A 20,851-nucleotide genomic window follows, 5' to 3' on the forward strand; every position below is an offset into this window, starting at 1 on the left:
ATTCTTGGGCTTCCCTTGTGGCTCAGCTGGTAAAGAATCTGCCTGCAATGTGGGAGACCTGGGTTCGATCCCTGGGTTGGGAAGATCCCCTGGAGAGGGGAAAGGGCCTGGAGAATTCCATGGACTGTAGTCCATGGGGTCACAAAGAGTTGGACATGGTTGAGTGACTTTCATTTCCACTTTCACAGAAGTGTTTTATGTATACTTTCTATTTGATCTGATTGTTAAAAAACTATGCACATAAAGATCAAAATTCAATAAAATTAATACTTCTTACTGCAATATCAAGGATAGTGAAAATAGCTTTTTTTATTGAGATACAATTGATTATATTTGTTTCAGATGTATAACATAATTATAATATGTTGCAAAATGGTGACCATAATAAATCTAGTTAAACTCTTCAGCACGTATAGTTACAGTTTTTTTTTCTTGTGATGAGAACTTTTAAGATCTCCTCTCTTAACAACTTCAATTGTACAGTACAGTATTATGAACTACAGTCATAGTCACCATGCTATGTATTACATCCCATGACATGTATCTTATAAGTGGGAATGTATACCTTTTCATCCCCTTCACCCATTTTGCCCACCTCATCCCCCAACCAATGGGAATTACCAATCTGTTCTCTATCTATGAGTTCAATTTTTTAAAAAAAGATCCTACATATAACAACAAGGTCCTATTATAGAGCACAGGGAACAATATCCAATATATTGTAATAATCTATCATGGAAAAAGAACCTGAAAAAGTTGTATATGTGTAACTGGATCACTTTCTGTATATCAAAAATGAACACAAAATTGTGAATTAACTATTCTTCAATTTTTAAAAAATTCCTCATATAAGTGAGATGATATGATATTTGTCTTTGTTAGACATATTTCCCTTAGTAAAATTCCTGCAAGGTTCATTCATGTTGCTGCAAATGGCAGGATTTCCTCGTAAATGATGCTGCAGTGAATCTGGGGGCATGTATCAGTGAATGTATCTTTTTGAGTTAGTATTAGGTTAGTTAGGTTAGTTAGTATTGAGTTAGTTAGGTATTCATTTTCTCCAGGTAAATACCCAGAAATGGAATTGTTGGATCATATGGTAGGTCTATTTTAATTTTTTGAAAAACCTCTCTACAAATTTTCCATACTGGCTGCACTGAGTTACATTCCCACCAGCAGTGCACAAGTGTTCCCTTTCCCCCACGTATCTTTGCCAAGGCTTGTTCTTTCTTGTCATTTTGATAGTAGCCATTCTGTCAGATGTGAAGTGATACATCATTCTGGTTTTGATTTGCATTTTCCTGGTGATTAGTGATGCTGAGCAATTTTTCATGTATTTCTTGTCCATCTATATGTCTTCTTTGGAGAAAAGTCTATTCAGATTCTTTGGCCATTAAAAAATTTTATTGTTTGTTCTTGCTAGAGTTGTATGGGTTCTTTATATATTTTTGATCAGATACATGATTTGTGAATATTTTCTCCCATTCCTTTGGTTGCCTTTTCATTTTATTGATGGTTTCCTTTTACTGTGCAGCTTTTTATTATTTTATTTTATTTTTTTTTACTTTACAATATTGTATTGCTTTTGCCATACATCAACATGCATCCACCACGGGTGTACACGTGTTCCCAATCCTGAACCCCCCTCCCACCTCCCTCCCCATACCATCCCTCTGGGTCATCCCAGTGCACCAGCCCCAAGCTTCCTGTATCCTGCATCGAACCTGGACTGGCGATTCATTTCTTATATGATATTATACATGTTTCAATGCCATTCTCCCAAATCATCCTCCCTCCCTCTCCCACAGAGTCCAAAAGACTGTTCTATACATCTGTGTCTCTTTGGATGTGCAGCTTTTTAGTTTGATACAGTTCTACCTGTTGATTTTTGCTTTTGTTGCCTTTGTTTCTGATGTCAGAAAAAAAAAATTCACCAAGACTTTACTGCTTATGTTTTCTTCTAGGAGTTTTGTGTTTTCTTCTAGGAGTTTATGTTTTCAGGTCTAACGTTCAAGTCCTTAATTCACTTTGAATTGGTTTTGTGTGTGGTGTAAAATAGTGGTGCAGTTTCGTTCTTTGCAGGTGGCTGTACAGTCTTCCCAGCACCATTTATTGAAGAGACTATCCTCTCTCCATTGAATATTCTTGGTGCTTTGTGGTAAATTAATTGACTGTATATATATATGGGTTATTTCTGCACTGTCTGTTCTGTTTTATGGGTCTATGTGTCTGTTTTGATGCCAGTACCATGTTGTTTCAATTACTGTGACTTTGTGACTTTGTAGTAGTTTGAAACCAGTTAGCATGATGCCTTTTGCTTTATTCTTCTTTCTCAAGGTGCTTTGGCTATTTGAAGTCTTTTGTGATTCCATATAAATGTGAGGATTGTTCATTCTATCTCTTTGAAAATGCCATTGGAATCTTATAGGGATCATATTGAATCTGTAGGTAGCTTTGGGTAGTATGATCATTTTAACAGTATTAATTCTTCTAATCCAGGAGCACGGAATGTTTTTCCCTTTATTTATGAGGACTTGCTTTGCAATTAAAATTCTGTATAGTCATGAACAAGTTCTTTTCGGTAAAATGTAAACAGTGTGATTGTTCTAGGACACTGTCAGGAAAAATGAAGAAGTTCTGTGTGTCTAATCTGTAGATGGAGCCTACAGGCATAGCTTGGGGGAGTAGCTCTGGAGTAGCTTTACTTAATACATCACACCTCTTAAAACCTGTAAGTAAAGCTACTCCAGACCTACTGGAGTAGGCAGATTTATTTGTTTCTGGTTGTTTGTATGTAAATCTAAGTAAGTTAAGCACTGCATTTTCATATTTTGATTTCTAAAACAAAACTAGCAGTCAAGGGAGGAAGAACAGAAGGGTAGACAAGAGACTTATTAGATAGGATAAATGATATGTAAATTATTATAATTTTGAGAAAATATTTATAAAATTATAACAAATAAATAATGGGAGAATGAGGAAAGAAAGAATAGTACAAGTAAAATTAAAACAGGATATATATTACAGAAGTGAATGAAAAAATTCATTAGTTGAAATGCAGGGCTAATATTTGATATGTCTTATAATTATTTTTTGTCATTTAAAAAGAGTCTAGTAAAGCATGTTGTTAGTCTACAGATATCTGAGAACTCAAATGCAGCTTTTTTTCTCTTCCAGTAATTGTTACTCTTGAACACTGTTTGTACTAATAAACCTATGCACTGCCATTTCTGGTCACAGCTTGGGGTAGGAGCCAGGGGCTCAGGTGATCTGGTGTAGAACCATGATTCTATCCCTCATTCACTGTGTATCCTTGGGCAATTTACTTACCTTTCTGTGCCTTACTTTTCTTATTGTACTTACCTCTTTTTGTACTTCTAAATATTTATTGTGGGGCTAATGTGTCACAGGATCCACTGCTTAGAAATGCAGTTATGCTGAATATCAGAGTGCTGCTGCTGCTGCTAAGTCACTTCAGTCGTGTCCGACTCTGTGCGACCCCATAGACAGCAGCCCGCCAGGCTCCGCCATCCCTGGGATTCTCCAGGCAAAACATGGAGTAGGTTGCCATTTCCTTCTCTAATTCTCAAGTGAAAAGTGAAAGTGAAGTCACTCAGTCGTGTCCGACTCTTAGTGACCCCATGGACTGCAGCCTACCAGGCTCCTCCGTCCATGGGATTTTCCAAGCAAGAGTACTGGAGTGGGGTGCCATTGCCTTCTCCAGAATATCAGAGTACCTGTATGCATTTGAGAAAAATTATAGCCATTGTACTTCAAAGGGTTCATCAATCCATCAAACGTTTCTGGGGCCCTGTTCATATGTTAGCACTGTTCCTGGTGTTCAGGATACCCCAGAGAGTAGAATCCTTGCCCTCACTGAGCTCACCTTCAGGAGATGTGGGGAGCAAGTAGGGCTTAAGATATATATAATTGTGTAGCAAAATATTAATGCAAATTATGTTGTCTTCACAGTCAGATATAATTACCTGTGCTCAAGAAGTGGAAATGATGATAAAGCAGTTAGAAGCCCAGCTGGAACAATTAAAATTGACTGTAAAGTCAAAGACGGCTGTCCCAACATCACAAGTCTTTGTAAGCATTTGTCATCAGCTTTGAAACTTGTTTAAGGGTGAAGGAACTTTGAAGTCCCATAAAATTGGATCAAAAGTAATTTTAATTGTATTTAATATGGAAAATATGATATTAGTTTTATACAAGTTGATCCTGTTCTTTTTGCTTATTTTGTAGTTAATAATCATAGAACTTGGTTGTTGTAAGTTGAATGAGAGGATTCTCTTAGTAGTCAATTGCTACCAAAGTACGTGATACCAGTATTGTCTGTCAGTTCACTTGCTCAGTCATGTCCAACTCTCTGTGATCCCATGGACTGAAGCATGCTAGGCTTCCCTGTCCATCACTAACTCCCAGAGCTTGCTCAAACTTCTGTCCAACGAGTTGCTGATGCCATCCAACCATCTCATCCTCTGTCGTCCCCATTTCTCCTGATTCAATCTTTCCCAGCATCAGCGATCTTTCCCTGATTCAACTGACTCTTTCACAATGAGTCAGTTCTTCATATCAGGTGGCAAAAATATTGGAGTCTCAGCTTCAGCATCAGTCCTTCCAATAAATATTCAGGGCTGATTTCCTTTAGGATTGACTGGTTTGATATCCTTACAGTCCAAGGGATTCTCAAGAGTCTTCTCCAACACCACAGTTTAAAAGCATCAATTCTTCGGTGCTTAGCTTTCTTATGGTCCAACTCTCACATCCATACATGACTCTACTGGGAAAAACCATAGCTTTGACTAGAGAGACCTTTGTTGGCAAAGTAATGTCTTTGCTTTTGTTGGTCATAGCTTTTCTTGGCTTTTAATTTAATGGCTGCAGTCACCATCTGCATTTTTTTTGAATGCTCCAAAAAATAAAGTCTGTCACTGTTTCTACTGTTTCCCCACCTATTTTCCATGAAGTGATGGAACTGGATGCCATCATCTTCGATTTTGAGTGCTGAGTGTTAAGCCAAGTTTTTCACTCTCCTCTTTCACTTTCATCAAGAGGCTCTTTAGTTCTTTGCTTTCAGCCATAAGTGTGGTATCATCTGTGTATCTGAGATTGACATTTCTCCCGGCAGTCTTGATTCTACCTTGTGCTTCATCCAGCCCGAAATTTTGCATGATGTACTCTGCATATAAGTTAAATAAGCAGGATGACAATATACAGCTTTGATATACTCATTTTCCCAATTTGGAACCAGTCTGTTGTTCCATATCCAGTTCTAACTGTTGCTTCTTGACCTGCATACAGATTTCTCAGGAGGCAGGTTAGGTGGTCTGGTATTCCCATCTCTTGAAGAATTTCCACAATTTGTTGTGATCCACACAGTCAAAGGCTTTGGCATAGTCAAAAAACAGAAGTAGATGTTTTTCTGGAACTCTCTTGCTTTTTTGACGATCCAACAGATGTTGGCAATTTGATCTCTGGTTCCTCTGCCTTTTTGAAAACCAGCTTGAACATCTGGAAGTTCACGGTTCATGTACTGTTGAATCCTGGCTTGAAGAATTTTGAGCATTACTTTGCTATCATGTGAGAGGAGTGCAGTTATGCAGTAGTTTGAACATTCTTTGGCATCGCCTTTCTTTGGGGTTGATAAACTGACTTTTTCCAGTCTTGTGGCCACTGCTGAGTTTTCCAAATTTGCTGGCATATTGAGTGCAGCATTTTTACAGCATCAGCTTTTAGGATTTGAAATAGCTCAACTGGAATTCCATCATCTCCACTAGCTTTGTTTGTAGTGATGCTTCCTAAGGCCCACTTGACTTCAGACTCCAGGATGTCTGGCTCTAGGTGAGTGGTCACACCATCATGGTTATCTGGGCTATGAAGATCTTTTTTGTATGGTTCTTCTGTGTTTTCTCGCCACCTCTTCTTAATATCTTCTGCTTCTGTTAAGTCCATACCATTTCTGTCCTTTATTGTGCCCATCCTTGAATGAAATATTCCCTTGGTATCTCTAATTTTCTTGAAGAGATCTCTAGTCTTTCCCATTGTATTGTTTTTCTCTATTTCTTTGCACTGATCACTGAAGAAGGCTTTCTTATCTCTTCTTGCTATTCTTTGGAACTCTGCATTCAAATGGGTATATCTTTCCTTTTCTCCTTTGCCTTTTGCTTCTCTTTCTCTTCTCTACTATTTGTAAGGCCTCCTCAGACAACCATTTTGCCTTTTTGCATTTCTTTTTCTTTGGGGTGGTCTTGATCACCACCTCCTGTACAATGTCACGAACCTCTATCCATAGTTCTTCAGGCACTCTATCAGATCTAATCCCTGGAATCTGTTTGTCATTTCTACTGTATAATCATAAGGGTTTTGATTTAGGTTATACCTGAATGGTCTAGTGGTTTTCCCTACTTTCTTCAATTTAAGTCTTTATTTTGCAATAAGGAGTTCATGATATGAGCCACAGTCAGCTGCTGGTCTTGTTTTCACTGACTGTATAGAGCTTCTCCATCTTTGGATGCAAAAAATATAATCAATCTGATTTTGGTGTTGATCATCTGGTGATGTCCATGCGTAGAGTCTTCTCTTGTGTTGTTGGAAGAGGGTGTTTGCTATGACCAGTGCATTCTCTCAGCAAAACTCTATAAGCCTTTGCCCTGATTCATTCTGTCCTCCAAGGCCAAATTTGCCTGTTACTCCAGGTGTTTCTTGACTTCCTACTTTTGCATTCCAGTCCCCTATAATGAAAAGGGCGTCTCTTTGGGTGTTAGTTGTAGAACTAACTTCAACTTCAGCTTATTCAGCATTACTGGTTGGTTCATAGACTTGGATTATTGTGATATTGAATGGTTTGCCTTGGAAACGAACAGAGATGATTCTGTTATTTTTGGAATTGCACCCAAGAACTGAATTTTGGACTCTTGTTGACTATGAGGGCTACTCCATTTCTTCTAAGGGATTCTTTGCCACAGTAGTAGATATAATTATCTGAGTTAAGTTTGCCCATCCCAGTCCATTTTAGTTCACTGATTCCTAAAATATCAATGTTCATTCTTGCCACCTCCTGTTTGATCACTTCCAGTTTGCCTTGATTCATGGACCTAACATTCCAGGTTCCTAAGCAATATTGCTCTTTACAGCATCGGAATTTACTTCCATCACCAGTTACATCCACAACTGGGTATTGTTTTCCTTTGGCTCCATCTCTTCATTCTTTCTGGAGTTATTTCTCCACTCTTTTCCAGTAGCATATTGGGCACCTACCAACCTGAGGAGTTCATCTTTCAGTGTCATATCTTTTTGCCTTTTCATGCTGTTTATGGGGTTCTCAAGGCAAGGATACAGAAGTGGTTTGCCATTCCCTTCTCCGGTGGACCACATTTTGTCAGAACTCTTCACCATGACCTGTCTGTCTTCGTTGGCCCTACGCGGCATGGCTCATAGCTTCACTGAGTTAGGTAAGGCTGTGGTCCATAGTATTGTCTGTGGCAACAGAAATAATCCATAGTGCAGTGTTGAAAGCATGTTTACAGTAGCTAGTTAGAAATTGCCTCCAGCAAAGAGGTGATATAACTTGTGACCTTTCTGAAAAGATAGATAAAATCACTTTGTTTACAAGACCTGCATGTATTCCGAATTTCTGATTATCTGCATCACCTTTTTAGGTAAATCTGGGAGCGATCACTGGGTTGGGAAGATCCCCTGGAGGAGGCCATGGTAAACCACTCCAGTGTTCTTGCCTAAGGAATCCCCATGGACAGAGGAGCCTGGAGGGCTACAGTCCATGGGGTCACAAAGAGTCAGACATGAGTGAGCAATTAAGCACAGGGAGCCCCAAAGATATACAATATGCATTTACAATATTTTATGGAGCATTTTGAGTTTCTGATAATTTTCTGTAATCATTCTCAATATTTGATTTTAAAAACCAAGGAACAAAAGCCTAAGTTATTTCACTTATAAGTAGGGCCTGATTAATTTTTTGTTATATGAATATGAAAAAGAAATATTTTATCTCACTAACATAAAATCTCTAACTTACAGCTTACAAGAAAATGCCCCAAGATGTATCCCTGACCTTCCAAGTTCTTTTGAATCATAATTGAGCCAGATAAATCTAATTATAATGAGTCATATTTAGCTATTTTTTTTTTTAAATATTTTTTTCCTCTAGACCTTTTGAAGTGAAGTGTCCGTGAATGTTTCTTACATGATCATATGTCTTTGGTTCTTTTGAATAAACTAACTTTCTAACAATTATACCAAAATAATATACTTTGAAATACAAGTTTATTTTCTTGTAATTTGTGAGTCCAATTTCTACTGATTCTATTGTCTAACTTCATGAGACTTTCACTTGTCTTACTAGAGAATTAATCTCTTTATCACAACAGAAATTTGTACTAATTTTTAAGAGTGATTTATAATTTTATTAAACAGTGACATTTTGAACATTTTTGTCTCTTCTGCAGCCCATCTTCATTGCCCTTTCCAACCTGTGGACTAGCTTTCAAGATGAAACTGTCTTGATTAGCATCCTTAGTAATTTAACTACTCATCTTGAGCCATTCCTGGGGGCTCATGACCTGTTCTTTCCTGAGAAAGTGATGCAAGTTCTTCTTGATGGAGTGACTGTGAAAACTGACGTGTGTAGAATAAAAGAGCACATAGGTAATAGAAATCATCTATTATTTCCTCTTCCTATTAAAATTACCTCTAGAATAAAGTCACTCTTTTGTTTTAAAATTTTCAGCTTTTATCTTTCTGATAAAGTTTTGAATATATTTCTTGATTATAAGACTACTAACGTTCATTATAGAAAATGTAGAAAACTGTAAATATATAAACTGAAGAGTCTGCTATCCAGCAATAACCACTGGACCATAAAGAAGGCTGATGCTGAAGAATTAATGCTTTCTAACTGTGGTGTTGGAGAAGACTCTTGAGAGTCCCTTGGACTGCAAGGAGATTCAACCAGTCCATCCTAAAGGAAAGCAGTCCTGAATATTCACTGGAAGGACTGATGCTGAAGCTGAAGCTCCAATACTTTGGTCACCTGATGCAAAGAGCTGACCCATTGGAAAAGCCCCTGATGCTGAGAAAGATTGAAGGCAAAAGGAGAAGGGGGCAGTAGAGGATGAGATGGTTAGATTTCATCACCAACTCAATGTACATAAATTTGAGCAAACTCCAGAAGATAGTGAAGGACATGGAAGCCTGGCATGCTACAGTCCATGGGGTCACAAAGAGTCAGACATGACTTAGCGACTGAACAACAACAATCATTCCTGATGTTATTATTAGTGTTTTGGTTAAGAGTGATTTCATGTGCTTATGGGTTTCAGTTGTAATCTTAGTGATTTTGTTAATTTGTTTGTAGTAGAAAAGGATGTTAATCTTTTCTCTATTTGTGCAAACAAAGCTCCACTTTTTCAGAGTGCTTTTTGCCATATATCTACCCCAGATTCAGGTAGAAATTTATGAATCAATAAATGTTACTCCTGTAAAATTGAGCTTATTTTAGACCCTTTAAGAGATGCACTGATTCTTATAGAAAGGCTGTCTTTACCAATAAACTTCTTTTTATATTTGTAGCCCCTTCTATAATTTGAGTTAAATACAACTCAAAATTCATAAGAAATGTCAAAATAGAGTTTGGGAATTGAATTGTTGCCTAAAATGGAAAGTTTTTTGAGAAAATGAAATTAAATAGTTTACTCTTTAAATTTCCTTTTCAAATTCTATTTTTTTGAAAGTGAAAAATAAAATATAGTGGTAACACTCACTCTTAAACTGCTAGAGTATGTAAAACCTGAACACTAAATCAGAAAGACTTTAAAACATCCTCTCAGTTAAAGTTTTTCCTACTCATGTCATTTTGTTGAAACAGCATATCTATGCAAATACTAAATGAAATTGAAAAGTTAAAGGCACTTCAGCAGTAGATATTAAATTCAACCATATTGGCAAGATGTGTCATCTCCTACTATAAATCAGAATTGTTTATGCACTAGAACACAATTTATCAAGTCACTGCTCCAGTGAATTGGGAGACCCAGTGTTCTTCTAAAAAAATTTATACTTGCCACATCTCATCACTGTTTGAAGCTTTCAGGCACATCAGGAAAAAAGAGGGAAGAACGTTTGTTTTTTCTGAAGTGTGTATTTACTTCCAGCTGTAGCCACAGGGTTGTTTATAGTGTCTACTGTTTGGATACAGAGCCAGAAACAGAAGTGAAGGTAGCACTGCAAAAGCAAAGATGCTCAGGCACCAGTGCTTTGTAAAGGCTCTTTTTGTTTGTGTAAAAAAAAAAGTAGCAACATGAAGAAGACTTTTTATAAGTGTGAAGAACAAAAATTGCACTCCTTGTATCAAAATTAAGTTACTGAAAAATGTTTTTGTGACTCTTTCTGCTCATTCTCAACCATTTCAAGAAGGGACGGTCCTAGTATATAAGCATCGTATTCAAAGTATTTTGTCACCTTGCATATTATGTTACTAAGAGCTATGCTGTTAGTTAATTTATTTCTGTTTTAGTCACATAGCAGCCAGTCTCTTCTGCTCATTTACCCAATGAATAAGGTTTCTCTTGTACTCCTCTTTCATTTTAGAAGATAAAGTAAATGTGGCAGATTTCAAAAAACTGGAGTGGCTTTTCCCAGAGACAACAGCCAATTTTGATAAATTATTGATTCAGTATCGGGGATTTTGTGCTTACACTTTTGCTACAACAGATGGTCTTCTCCTTCCAGGTACATCATTGGAAATAATACTGTTCTCCCTTCTCGAATTTTTTTTTATTTAAATGAAATGTGTTTATTGTCACTCATTCACTTTGTAAAACTTTATGGAATCTAATGTTGAACTAGGAAAGGAGCTACAAATGTGATCCAAATGAAGTATTTATCTCTGAAGCGCTTGCAGTATAACCTGATAAACTGACATAAATAAGTTACAATGCAAGTGATAAGTGATGGAATGTATATCATGAAATATAAGTGCTGCAGTGTCATAAGAGGGGATGACTCATATGTCAGTGAAGGATTCTAGAAACATTATATGGCATTCCTAAAATATGTCATTTTCCAAAGTGATTACTTGAAAGAGCAACACTAGTGTGACCGATATGTTTATTAAAAAATATTCTTTGTCACTTTATGGCTCTATTCCATTAACATAGATCAGTATTTCTGTATAAGTCAGATCCCACTAAAGAAATGGCCAGTATTTTATCAAGTCAAATTCCCCTATGAGGTATATATATATTACTGGAGCTTCTCCAAAACAAAGTAAATCAGAAATTGAGAGGAAAATAAATTATTATTCAAAAAGTGCCATGTGAATTAGAAATAGAATCATTACAAAGAATTATTGGGATTGTATATATGCAGGGTAGAGAACATACACTTTGACTCATTTTTTTATGGTAGTAGATTTTTTTATTATGGGAGTAATAAAAGGTTTACCTTGGGGAACTGAGAGAATAGTATTCTGAGGTCCCATGAGGGTCACTGATAGTGGAGAGAAACCAAACAAGAGCCATGAAGTAATGAAAAGCAATGGAATGGAGGTGGTTTCTTTCTTCTCTGTTCTGTTTTTTCCTTCCCTTTCCTCCCCTCTCCCCAATTTCTCTCTCTCTCTCTGTTCACAAATACAAAAGGAAGGGAGTCATGAGATAGACAAACAGAGAGAAACATGGATGCAGAGTGAAGAGAGCAGTACCACCATGTGGCTGGAAAAGCTATGGATGGAGGAGCCTGGTAGGCTACAGTCCGTGGGGTTGCAAAGAGTCGGACACGACTGAGCAACTTCACTTTCACTTTTCATTTTCATGCATTGGCGAAGGAAATGGCAACCCACTCCAGTGTTCTTGCCTGGAGAATCCCAGGGACGGCGGAGCCTGGTGGGCTGCCGTCTAGGGGTTGCACAGAGTCAGACACAACTGAAGCGACTTAGCAGTAGCAGCACTTGGAGAGCCTGGTTTCTAGTCCCCATTGTCTGTTAATAAACAGGGTAATTTTGAGCAAATCTTGTGCTTTGGACCTCAGTTTCCAGGTCCAGAAAAGGAGAAGGACCAATTAGGAAATCTCTTTGGTCCCTTCCAGCTCCCATCAACTATGATTCTAAGAAAGGGGGAGAATGAGAAAAGTAGACAGACTTGTGGGGCTTTGGGTTTTAGCATCCTTTCTGAATCAGCTAGTCTGGAGACTTTATTTCTGCTTATTCCATTGCTTCTACGTCTACACTGTTCTCTGGGCAGTAGCCACCTATGCTGCCTGGGAGGAATGCTCTAGGAGTCTCTCCTTCCTCAAGACTGCAGATCACAGGGCTTGAGTCCCCAGGTGATGCTGGGGCTTACCTGACAGAGTCCTTTCAGATGACATCGTTGACTTTATTGTCTGCCCCTTCTTCCCTTGCACACTGTTCCAGCCCCACTGGCCTTCTTGCTATTCCCAAACATTCCAAGTCCATTTTTCACCTCAGAGCTTTTGCACTGACTATTCCCTCTACTTGGACCACTTTCCCCCTCACCCCTACATAGCTACATACCTTGCTCCCTCATCTTATTCAGCCTTCTCTGTTCACCCACTTTAAAATATCAATCCCACCCTCCTTCCTTTGACTGTTTAAACTACTTTACTTTAATTTTACTTTAACCTGTTTACTTATTTGTTTTCTGTAGCACTGATCACTCTCTGGCCTATGCTATATTTATTGATTTGTTTTCACTGTATTCTCAGTGCCAAGAACAGGGTCGATAAATATTTGTTGAATAAGTGAAAGAATGAATAATAAGAGTGTTACTGTTTCCTATATAATTCCCACAAACTGTGGATACTTATAACCCATATTTTATGTAGTATCTTTTCATAGTGGGAAATACTTCCTAACGTGCAAATGTGCATTTTGGGAAAAATGTCTCATTTTTGTAGTTCTTACCAAATTATTTTTAAAACAATGCTTCTAGTAGTTGGTTTGGTTTAAGGAGATTTGAAAAACCTGCTAGATGACTAAGTGGCTTCCCATAGAAGATTTTTAAGCAACTTATATCTGGATAGTGAACTATATTTAGATAAAATCATAATTTAAAGCTTAACAATAGGGTACTTCCCCAGCAGTCCAGTGGTTAAGACTCCACGGTTCCAATGCAGGAGGCATAGTTTCAATCTCTAGTCAGGGAACGAAGATCCTGTATGTGGCATGGTGTGGCACCTCCCCCCCAAATTAAAAATATAAAATAAATTTCTTTGGAATTTTACATATATATAATTTAACAAAATGTGTAACTTAAAACTGCTAGTTGTAACATTTCAGCTAAATAAAGACATGTGATGTGTTAAAAATGGAGTATGAGGGAAGGGTTCTATGAGCGTATTATAAACGTAGAATCACTGAGTATTTCCTATCTAATTTAGTTTCTTTTCTTAATTTTCAGGAAATCCATCAATTGGAATTTTGAAATATAAAGATAAGTATTATACTTTCAATACCAGAGATGCTGCATATTCGTTTGCAGAAAATCCTGAAAATTACATTGATATAATTAGAGAAAAAGCCAAAAGAAATGCAGAATTGATTCAGCTACTGGAACTTCATCAACAGTTTGAAAGCCTTATTCAGTATTCTCAGGTAAGCAGGGTTGGCATTTTAAGAATTTATGACATTTAAAAATGTAGTTGATAAAAAAGTTACATTTTGTTGTAGAATGCTTCCCAAGTCCAGGCAGGAGACATGGTCAGATGAGGGCCTTTACAGGTTATCTGAAAGGCATTCACATCCAAAGATGGAAACTAAGGAAATCCACAAAAAGTAAATGAAAACAAGATAAGGAGTCAAACTGATGAATTGGACTGGAAAAAATCTGGAAGGACAAGACTGCTGCTGCTGCTGCTGCTAAGTTGCTTCAGTCATGTCCGACTCTGTGCGACCCCATAGACGGCAGCCCATCAGGCTCCCCCGTCCCTGGGATTCTCCAGGCAAGAACACTGGAGTGGGTTGCCATTTCCTTCTCCAGTATGTGAAAGTGAAAAGTGAAAGTGAAGTCACTCAGTTGTGTCTGACTTTTAGCGACCCCATGAACTGCAGCCTACCAGGCTCCTCCGTCCATGGGATTTTCCAGGCAAGCGTACTGGAGTGGGGTGCCAATTGAGATAAATCATTGAAACTACAGCATTTCCTTGTCTAAAACTGAAGGAGCTCAGTACAGGTAATACAGGTGATAACTCACGCTCAGAGGTGTGAAATCATTTAACAAGTTTAAATGGCAGTAGTCTGAAAGGCTGCAGAATGAATCTGAAGGTGTGTTTCTGTGTGAATTGGTGCCTATCCCCTAATACATTCAACAGACATTTCCTGAACTGCTTGCCATGTGCCAGGCATGATACTTGGCACAGTGAACAAAGCAGGTAACAATCCCTGCCTGCAGGAGTTCCCATTCTGCTGTTGTAGATCCTTGTTTTCTTCTTGCCTCTCATTTTCACTGTTCCAACTTTTAATTACTCTGTCATCCTCTCTGGTTTAATTTACCCCTTTTAAACTCACTAAAGTAAAATCCTGCAAGGCATTATTTATTAATGTTTTTTTTTAATGTGTATCAACATTCTAATGATCAAGCAGGTGGGTTTGGGCTGGACTAACTGGGTTGGCAAGGACCCCAGCAGTAACTGGTAGGAGGAAAATGGGGCTGGTGACTGTGAGCACAGAGGGTGGTCTGAATGCTTGGGCAAGGAGACTGAGAACCGGCCAGGGATGACATGGCTGAAAGGGATCTGCTGTTGGCACTCTTGTTCTGACACGCCTCTGCCAGCCTGTTGATGTGACACTGCAGCTGTCCTTTTAAGGTAGCAGGAAGACAGGGAAAGACTAGACTCAGATAATCAGAAAGGTATGCTGAGTGTGGATATCTTTTCTATTAAAGGACAATTTCCTCCTACATTCCTGGTTTTCCCTTACTGTGTATTTAATCCTTCACTAACCTTCACTACCCTTAGAAGTGAGTATTCCCTCTACATATTTCATATTATATTCATAATTTTTACTTGCCATTTACTTGTATTGATATAATATTGTTATCTTTCAGCATCTTTTTATCTACCTAATTATATCATAAGGTCATTTTGAAGGCAGAAATTATATCTTATGCTAAATAGTAGGCATTTAGTAAATCATCTGTTTCTTGATTTGGAGAAAGAAGTTAATCTATTTGCCCTCTCCTTCTCTAGGACTGGAGTTTCTTAAGCCTCTCTACCTGCTCCAGCAGCCTCATTTCCAGCATAATCATAACTTGTTTAGCCTGGAATTATTGAATACTCAATATTTTAATACTGTAGTGAGCTTCTGGGTGCTTTGGAAGAAAAATGAATCTATTTAACTAAAATGGATAATAATCTGCTGTGTATACATTGTTTAAGATATATTCTAAAGGTATTCTGATACCTTAAACAAACATGATTTATACCTAATACTTAATAGCTATTCTAAGCTTCAATCCATTTCCAATAAGGTATTCACTTATGCTTCAATTGTGAAAATTGGAGAGGAGCATTTGATTTGGGAATGAGTGGTGTTATGTTTTCTCCTTTCAAAATATACCTCCTACATTAAGGAGGTATAAAATAAAATTGGGCACAAATCCACAATGCCCAGGAAATTAATTACATTTGGCTTACTTTAATTATGAGCTTTTATTTTTTTTTCTTTGCTGTTATTTACAAGTAAGTTTCATATTCTTCTTTTTCTAATGTTTTGTTAATTTTAGCTAAATATTTTAGTTATCTGTAAAATAATGTTTATTTTTTAGAAGTATTAATTATAAAACTCTACTTCTTTAGATGAAAGAGGTTGACAAACGTTATATAAAACCAATTACAAAATGTGAAACTGGCACTCAGACGGATACGCACTTGTTGCCACCAACAATTGTGAGATCATATGAGTGGAATGAATGGGAATTAAGAAGAAAAGCTATAAAATTGGTTTGTAACAATATTATCCTCTAAATTATTTATAGTTGGAGAATTTTGAAGAATTTTAATCTGTTATTCATAGAGTTGGTATGCTAAATTATTTACATGAAATAGTGAGTTATACAGTTTTTTTTGCTAAAATAAAAATAATTAGCATAATTTATAATTTTCTAGCTTTACAACATTATCTTCTAGTATTAAGCATATGTAGAAATATAAAAGCATGAAGCTGCTCTCAAATTTTATCAGTCAGTAACTATAACAGTAATAGTTTCTATCCTTCTGTCTCTCTATTGATCTATATAATGGTTTTAATCTATTGTGCCAACCTATGAGGTGCTAGTATGTAAAGCCCTCCAGCTTCTTCTAATCATTTAAAGCATACTCTTCTCCTTTTTGGACTTTCTTGAGAAGCAGAATGCTACCTCTATTATATCACAGATACATTCTCCTCTTATTGTCAATGTGTTCCTTCCAGACACTTGACACGCCTGTCCTTCCGATTCTTAGTCATCTTAATCACAGCAGGTGCCTACCCTTGAGGGCTTCCCAGGTGATGCTGGTGCTAAAGAACCCGCCTGCCAATGCAGGAGACATAAGAGATGCAGGTTCAATACCTGGGTCGGAACGATCCCCTGGAGGAGGGCATGGCAACCCACTTTAGTATTCTTGCCTGAAGAATCCCTTGGACAGAGGATCCTGGAGAGCTATAGTCCTTGGGGTTGCAAAGAGTTGGACATGACTGAAGTGACTTAGCACTCAGGCATGCACCTACCCTTGAAGTCTGTCTTTAAAACTTTCATCCTTATCTGACTCAGTGGAATTCCCTCCACTCATCCTTTTTATAGCATCTTGTCATTTTAAACAGCAAATACAGTGTGAAGGAACAGACCTCTTTTATCTGTAGCCTTTTCTCAGTATATTTTATCCATCTCTTTAACTGAAATAAGGTATGGAAATAAACGAAGACTACTCATGTGAGAACAGAGGCTATTTATTTAAAGATTGCTGTATCCAAGGAGTCAGTCACCATCACTTGCATTGGGCAGGGACTCAGAGTAGGGGAGAGGAGTGAAAAAGTTTTATAGTGAAAAAGGGGGAGGCTTGGGTATTCCTCTGGAGGAAGTTGACAGGAAACTCAGTTCAGTTCAGTCCCTCAATCATGTCTGGCGCTTTGCGACCCCATGGACTGCAGCACACCAGGCTTCCCTGTCCATCATCAACTCCAAGAGCTTGCTCAAACTCATGTCCATCGAGTCAGTGATGCCATCCAACCATCTCATCCTCTGTCGTCCCCTTCTCTTCCTGCCTTCAATCTTTCCCAGCATCAGGGCTTTTTCCAATGAGTCAGATCTTTGCATCAGGTGGCCAAAGTTTCAGCTTCAGCATCAGTCCTTCCAATGAATATTCAGGACTGATTTCCTTTAGGATAGACTGGTTGGATCTTCTTGCAGTCCAAGGGACAGGAAACAAGAGGCAGACTAACTACATGCAGGCTAACTAGTAGCAGGGCATCTCATGTGATTGGCTTAGTGAGCATTAGGCTTTCTCTGATTGGTTCAGAGTTGGAAGGGGAGGCAGCCAAAAAAAAATAGGGCTGTTCTGAGCTGATTGCTACAGCTACTGAGGTTGTGGTTTATCTTCTGAGACTGGTTGCTGCAGAGGTTGTAGGTTAGAGTTCTATTTCATATAAGGTCCAGCCTATGTCTGTTTGTATATTCAGTCTCTCTTGTCACTAACCATATCAATTCCCTTGTTATCCTCCCTGGTGGCAACTTTTTAGCCCCTGATTTCTCAAGATGAGAAAGCTTCAGCTTCCTGGTGTATCTTCCAATCATCGTCCCATTAGCATTCTCACCAGTTATTCTTTTGTAGTTCTTGAAGCTCCCATTCCCTGTATTCTTTTCTATTATCTACTATACTTGCACGAAGTCATCAGATGTGTACTGGGTAGCTTACATACCCTGCTGCTTTGTTCTTCAGGAACTAATAGTTTAGCAGGTGAACATTGATACATTTCTGTTAAGTGGTTTAACAGAAGTGAAATAAAAATTCTATCCCATTGACATAGGTGACTTATTAAGTTGACCTTGAGATACAGATAGGCAATGGAGAAGAGAGGAGTGATGGTTAGACAGACTGTGAGAAGTAAATGTTAGATCTGGGCTGGAAATTTTAAAAAGAGAATGGAGTGTTCAGTGGGGCGGAACTTTGTACTAACTGGACTCTCTCTTCTCATTCTTCAGCTTCATTCAGACCCCCACCTTAGACCAAATTACCCCTAGATTTGCAGCATGTTGAATGCCAGCTCCCCATATATTACCCAGAACAACTTGTTGATAAGACAAAACTGAGTATATGGCTTACAGTGGTGAGGGAAACCACCCCTTCAGCAGAGCTTTGCAGAGTCTTGGAGTGGGGAAGAGTAAGGTCAGGATTTATTGAGACTTCGAAGTTTAGTTGAAGGTAGGTGTTTCAATGCCTGGGATCAATTGGGGGATGGGTTTGAGGCTTGAATTGGGTTGGGTAAAGATCATGAACAAGCAGTCCAGGATTGATGGAAATAAGCAGGTGAATCTGAAGGCAACTGATACAAAGAGTCCTAGGGTTTCTTCTCTGTGTTAATGTTTACTACTGAAGAGTTGATGCGTCTTTCAGGATGCTGTATAATGAAGTCAAGTGATTTGCTTTGGCAAGAGACTCTCAGAATAGTAAAATTATGCTAATGAAGACATAGGAATAGTAAAGCCCTACTAATGTAGACAATAAGTTGTGGGCAGAAGTAGTTCTCCATCATCTGCAGTATCTCAAACTCTGAAATGTTTCCTCTAATTCTAGGTCTCTCCTTCTTAACTCACATGTTCTAATCCCTTCTGAGTTTTTTCCTGTGGCTTCACCACACCTTTAGTAAAACCCTTATTCTCCTTTATATAAACTCTCCTTTGCTTCCCAGCTGGAGTAATCTGTTTAACCTAATGTTTACTAGTAATCTGTAAAAGGAGTAAGCAAAATGTAGAATAATATAAAATATTATCTGGAAACATCTGAACATTTCAAATTAAGTGTTGGGTGAAGCCCATTTAAGTAAGACAGTGGAAATCTTAAAATTTTTGTCTTTTAAACAAATAAACCAAGAATGGTGGGGAAAAAAAAATCCAAGTGGTATGACTCTCAAAGTATAATAATGAATTGAGCTCACTGTACATTTGAATCTGTACATTTTCTCTTTGGGTTTTTATGTGCATTTTCATTAATCTATTTTCCTACTTCTCAGCAAAGGGTATTTATTTTCTAACATGCTCTAAATTGTCTAATATTTTAATGTTTTGTAGAAACATGCTGTGTTGTAGGACTAATTTCTTTGTGGATGGAGAGGAGGGGAAAAAAAAGGCAGATATTAGCTACTCAGTTCAGTTCAGTTCAGTTGCTCAGTCGTGTCTGACTTTTTATGACCCCATGAATCGCAGCACGCCAGGCCTCCCTGTCCATCACCAACTCCCGGAGTTTACTCAAACTCATGTCCATTGAGTTGGTGATGCCATCCAGACATCTCATCCTCTGTCGTCCCCTTCTCCTCCTGCCCCCAATCTCTCCCAGCATCAGAGTCTTTTCCAATGAGTCAACTCTTCGCATGAGGTAGCCAAAGTATTGGAGTTTCAGCTTTAGCATCAGTCCTTCCAGGGAACACCCAGGACTGACCTCCTTTAGAATGGATTGGTTGGATCTCCTTGTAGTCCAAGGGACTCTCAAGAGTCTTCTCCAACACCACAGTTCAAAAGCATCAATTCTTTGGCGCTCAGCTTTCTTCACAGTCCAACTCTCACATCCATACATGAGCACTGGAAAAACCTTGACTAGATGGACCTTTGTTGGCAATGTAATGTCTCTGCTTTTGAATATGCTATCTAGGTTGGTCATAACTTTCCTTTTATTAGCTATTACCTTAGAGTAAAAAGCAGATATTAACTAGTATCTTAGAGTATTTTATTTGTTCCTTAGAGGAATGTTCATTCCAGTGTAATTCTCTTTCTACTTAGGCCAATTTGCGTCGGAAAGTTACTCACTCGGTACAGACTGATCATAGTCACATGAGAAGAGAAAACTGTTCCCAGGTGTACCCTTCAAAGGATGTTGGTACGCAGTCCATGAGGGAGGGCAGCAGCCGAGTGCCCCGGCCCCAGATTTACATAGCTGGTCTCCACGGGGGCCAAACTAAGACCACCTATGGAGTCAAGGTGAACTTAACTAGAGCGGTTGATGAAACCTAGTTAGAGACCGAGTTTTTAATATGGATACCACAACTTATGAACAGTGGCAAATATTTAGGAGTATGTTTGCATCCGTGAAAATTCACTGACTTTGGGGGGGCTGGTACATTCATTGGTGGTATGAATGTTTTTGGATTCTCATTTATATGCACTGTCAAACTCCTACAAAAAAGGAAACATTGTTTTCTGTAATACATTTTTCATTCTATTAAAATTGAAAAGTAAAACTCTGTCCATTCCTCTTTGACTTCCAAGAAAATGTTTGGCAGCATCGAGACTGAAATTATTAGATATTAATATATTAACATATGATTAGATAGTTATATATATATAATATTATTATGCTTGGGATGGAAATTTATTTAGATAACTTTTTATACATTAGTATCAGATTATTATGCCTGGGATAGAAGTTTATTTCTAAAATCACAGTTAATATTGAACATTAAAAATTTTAAATGTAGTTAACAGTTTCAGCTTCATTAGCTATCCAATGTAACATGAATTAAATTGGTATAAGATTTCATTAATTTGGAACAGTTAGAACAAAGGCCCACATGATGTTTTTATTTTTGTTTATTTATCCCAATTGAGATCTTGATTTTAATACTTTTGTA

General features: G+C 37.9%; 1 protein-coding gene across 2 annotated transcripts in view; it reads left to right on the forward strand.

Moving 5' to 3' along the window:
• The window catches only part of LOC104984767 (chromosome unknown open reading frame, human C6orf165), a 37,542-nt gene extending 17,081 nt beyond the window's left edge, over window positions 1-20,461 (forward strand). The window contains exons 8-13 of one of the 2 annotated variants that reach the window (XM_010834679.1): window positions 3,973-4,092; window positions 8,472-8,670; window positions 10,612-10,752; window positions 13,437-13,630; window positions 15,832-15,975; window positions 20,004-20,388. In XM_010834679.1, coding sequence (XP_010832981.1) covers window positions 3,973-4,092; window positions 8,472-8,670; window positions 10,612-10,752; window positions 13,437-13,630; window positions 15,832-15,975; window positions 20,004-20,234 — 1,029 coding nt within the window. In that variant the 3' untranslated portion in view covers window positions 20,235-20,388. Of the gene's footprint in view, window positions 1-3,972; window positions 4,093-8,471; window positions 8,671-10,611; window positions 10,753-13,436; window positions 13,631-15,831; window positions 15,976-20,003 lie in introns of both variants that reach the window. The other variant, XM_010834680.1, reaches the window with a different exon arrangement.
• The last annotated feature ends 390 nt before the right edge of the window (window positions 20,462-20,851 follow it).

The sequence above is a fragment of the Bison bison genome, unplaced genomic scaffold (assembly GCF_000754665.1).
Source record: "Bison bison bison isolate TAMUID 2011002044 unplaced genomic scaffold, Bison_UMD1.0 scf7180017864035, whole genome shotgun sequence".
In the NCBI taxonomy this organism is placed as follows: Eukaryota; Metazoa; Chordata; class Mammalia; order Artiodactyla; family Bovidae; genus Bison; species Bison bison.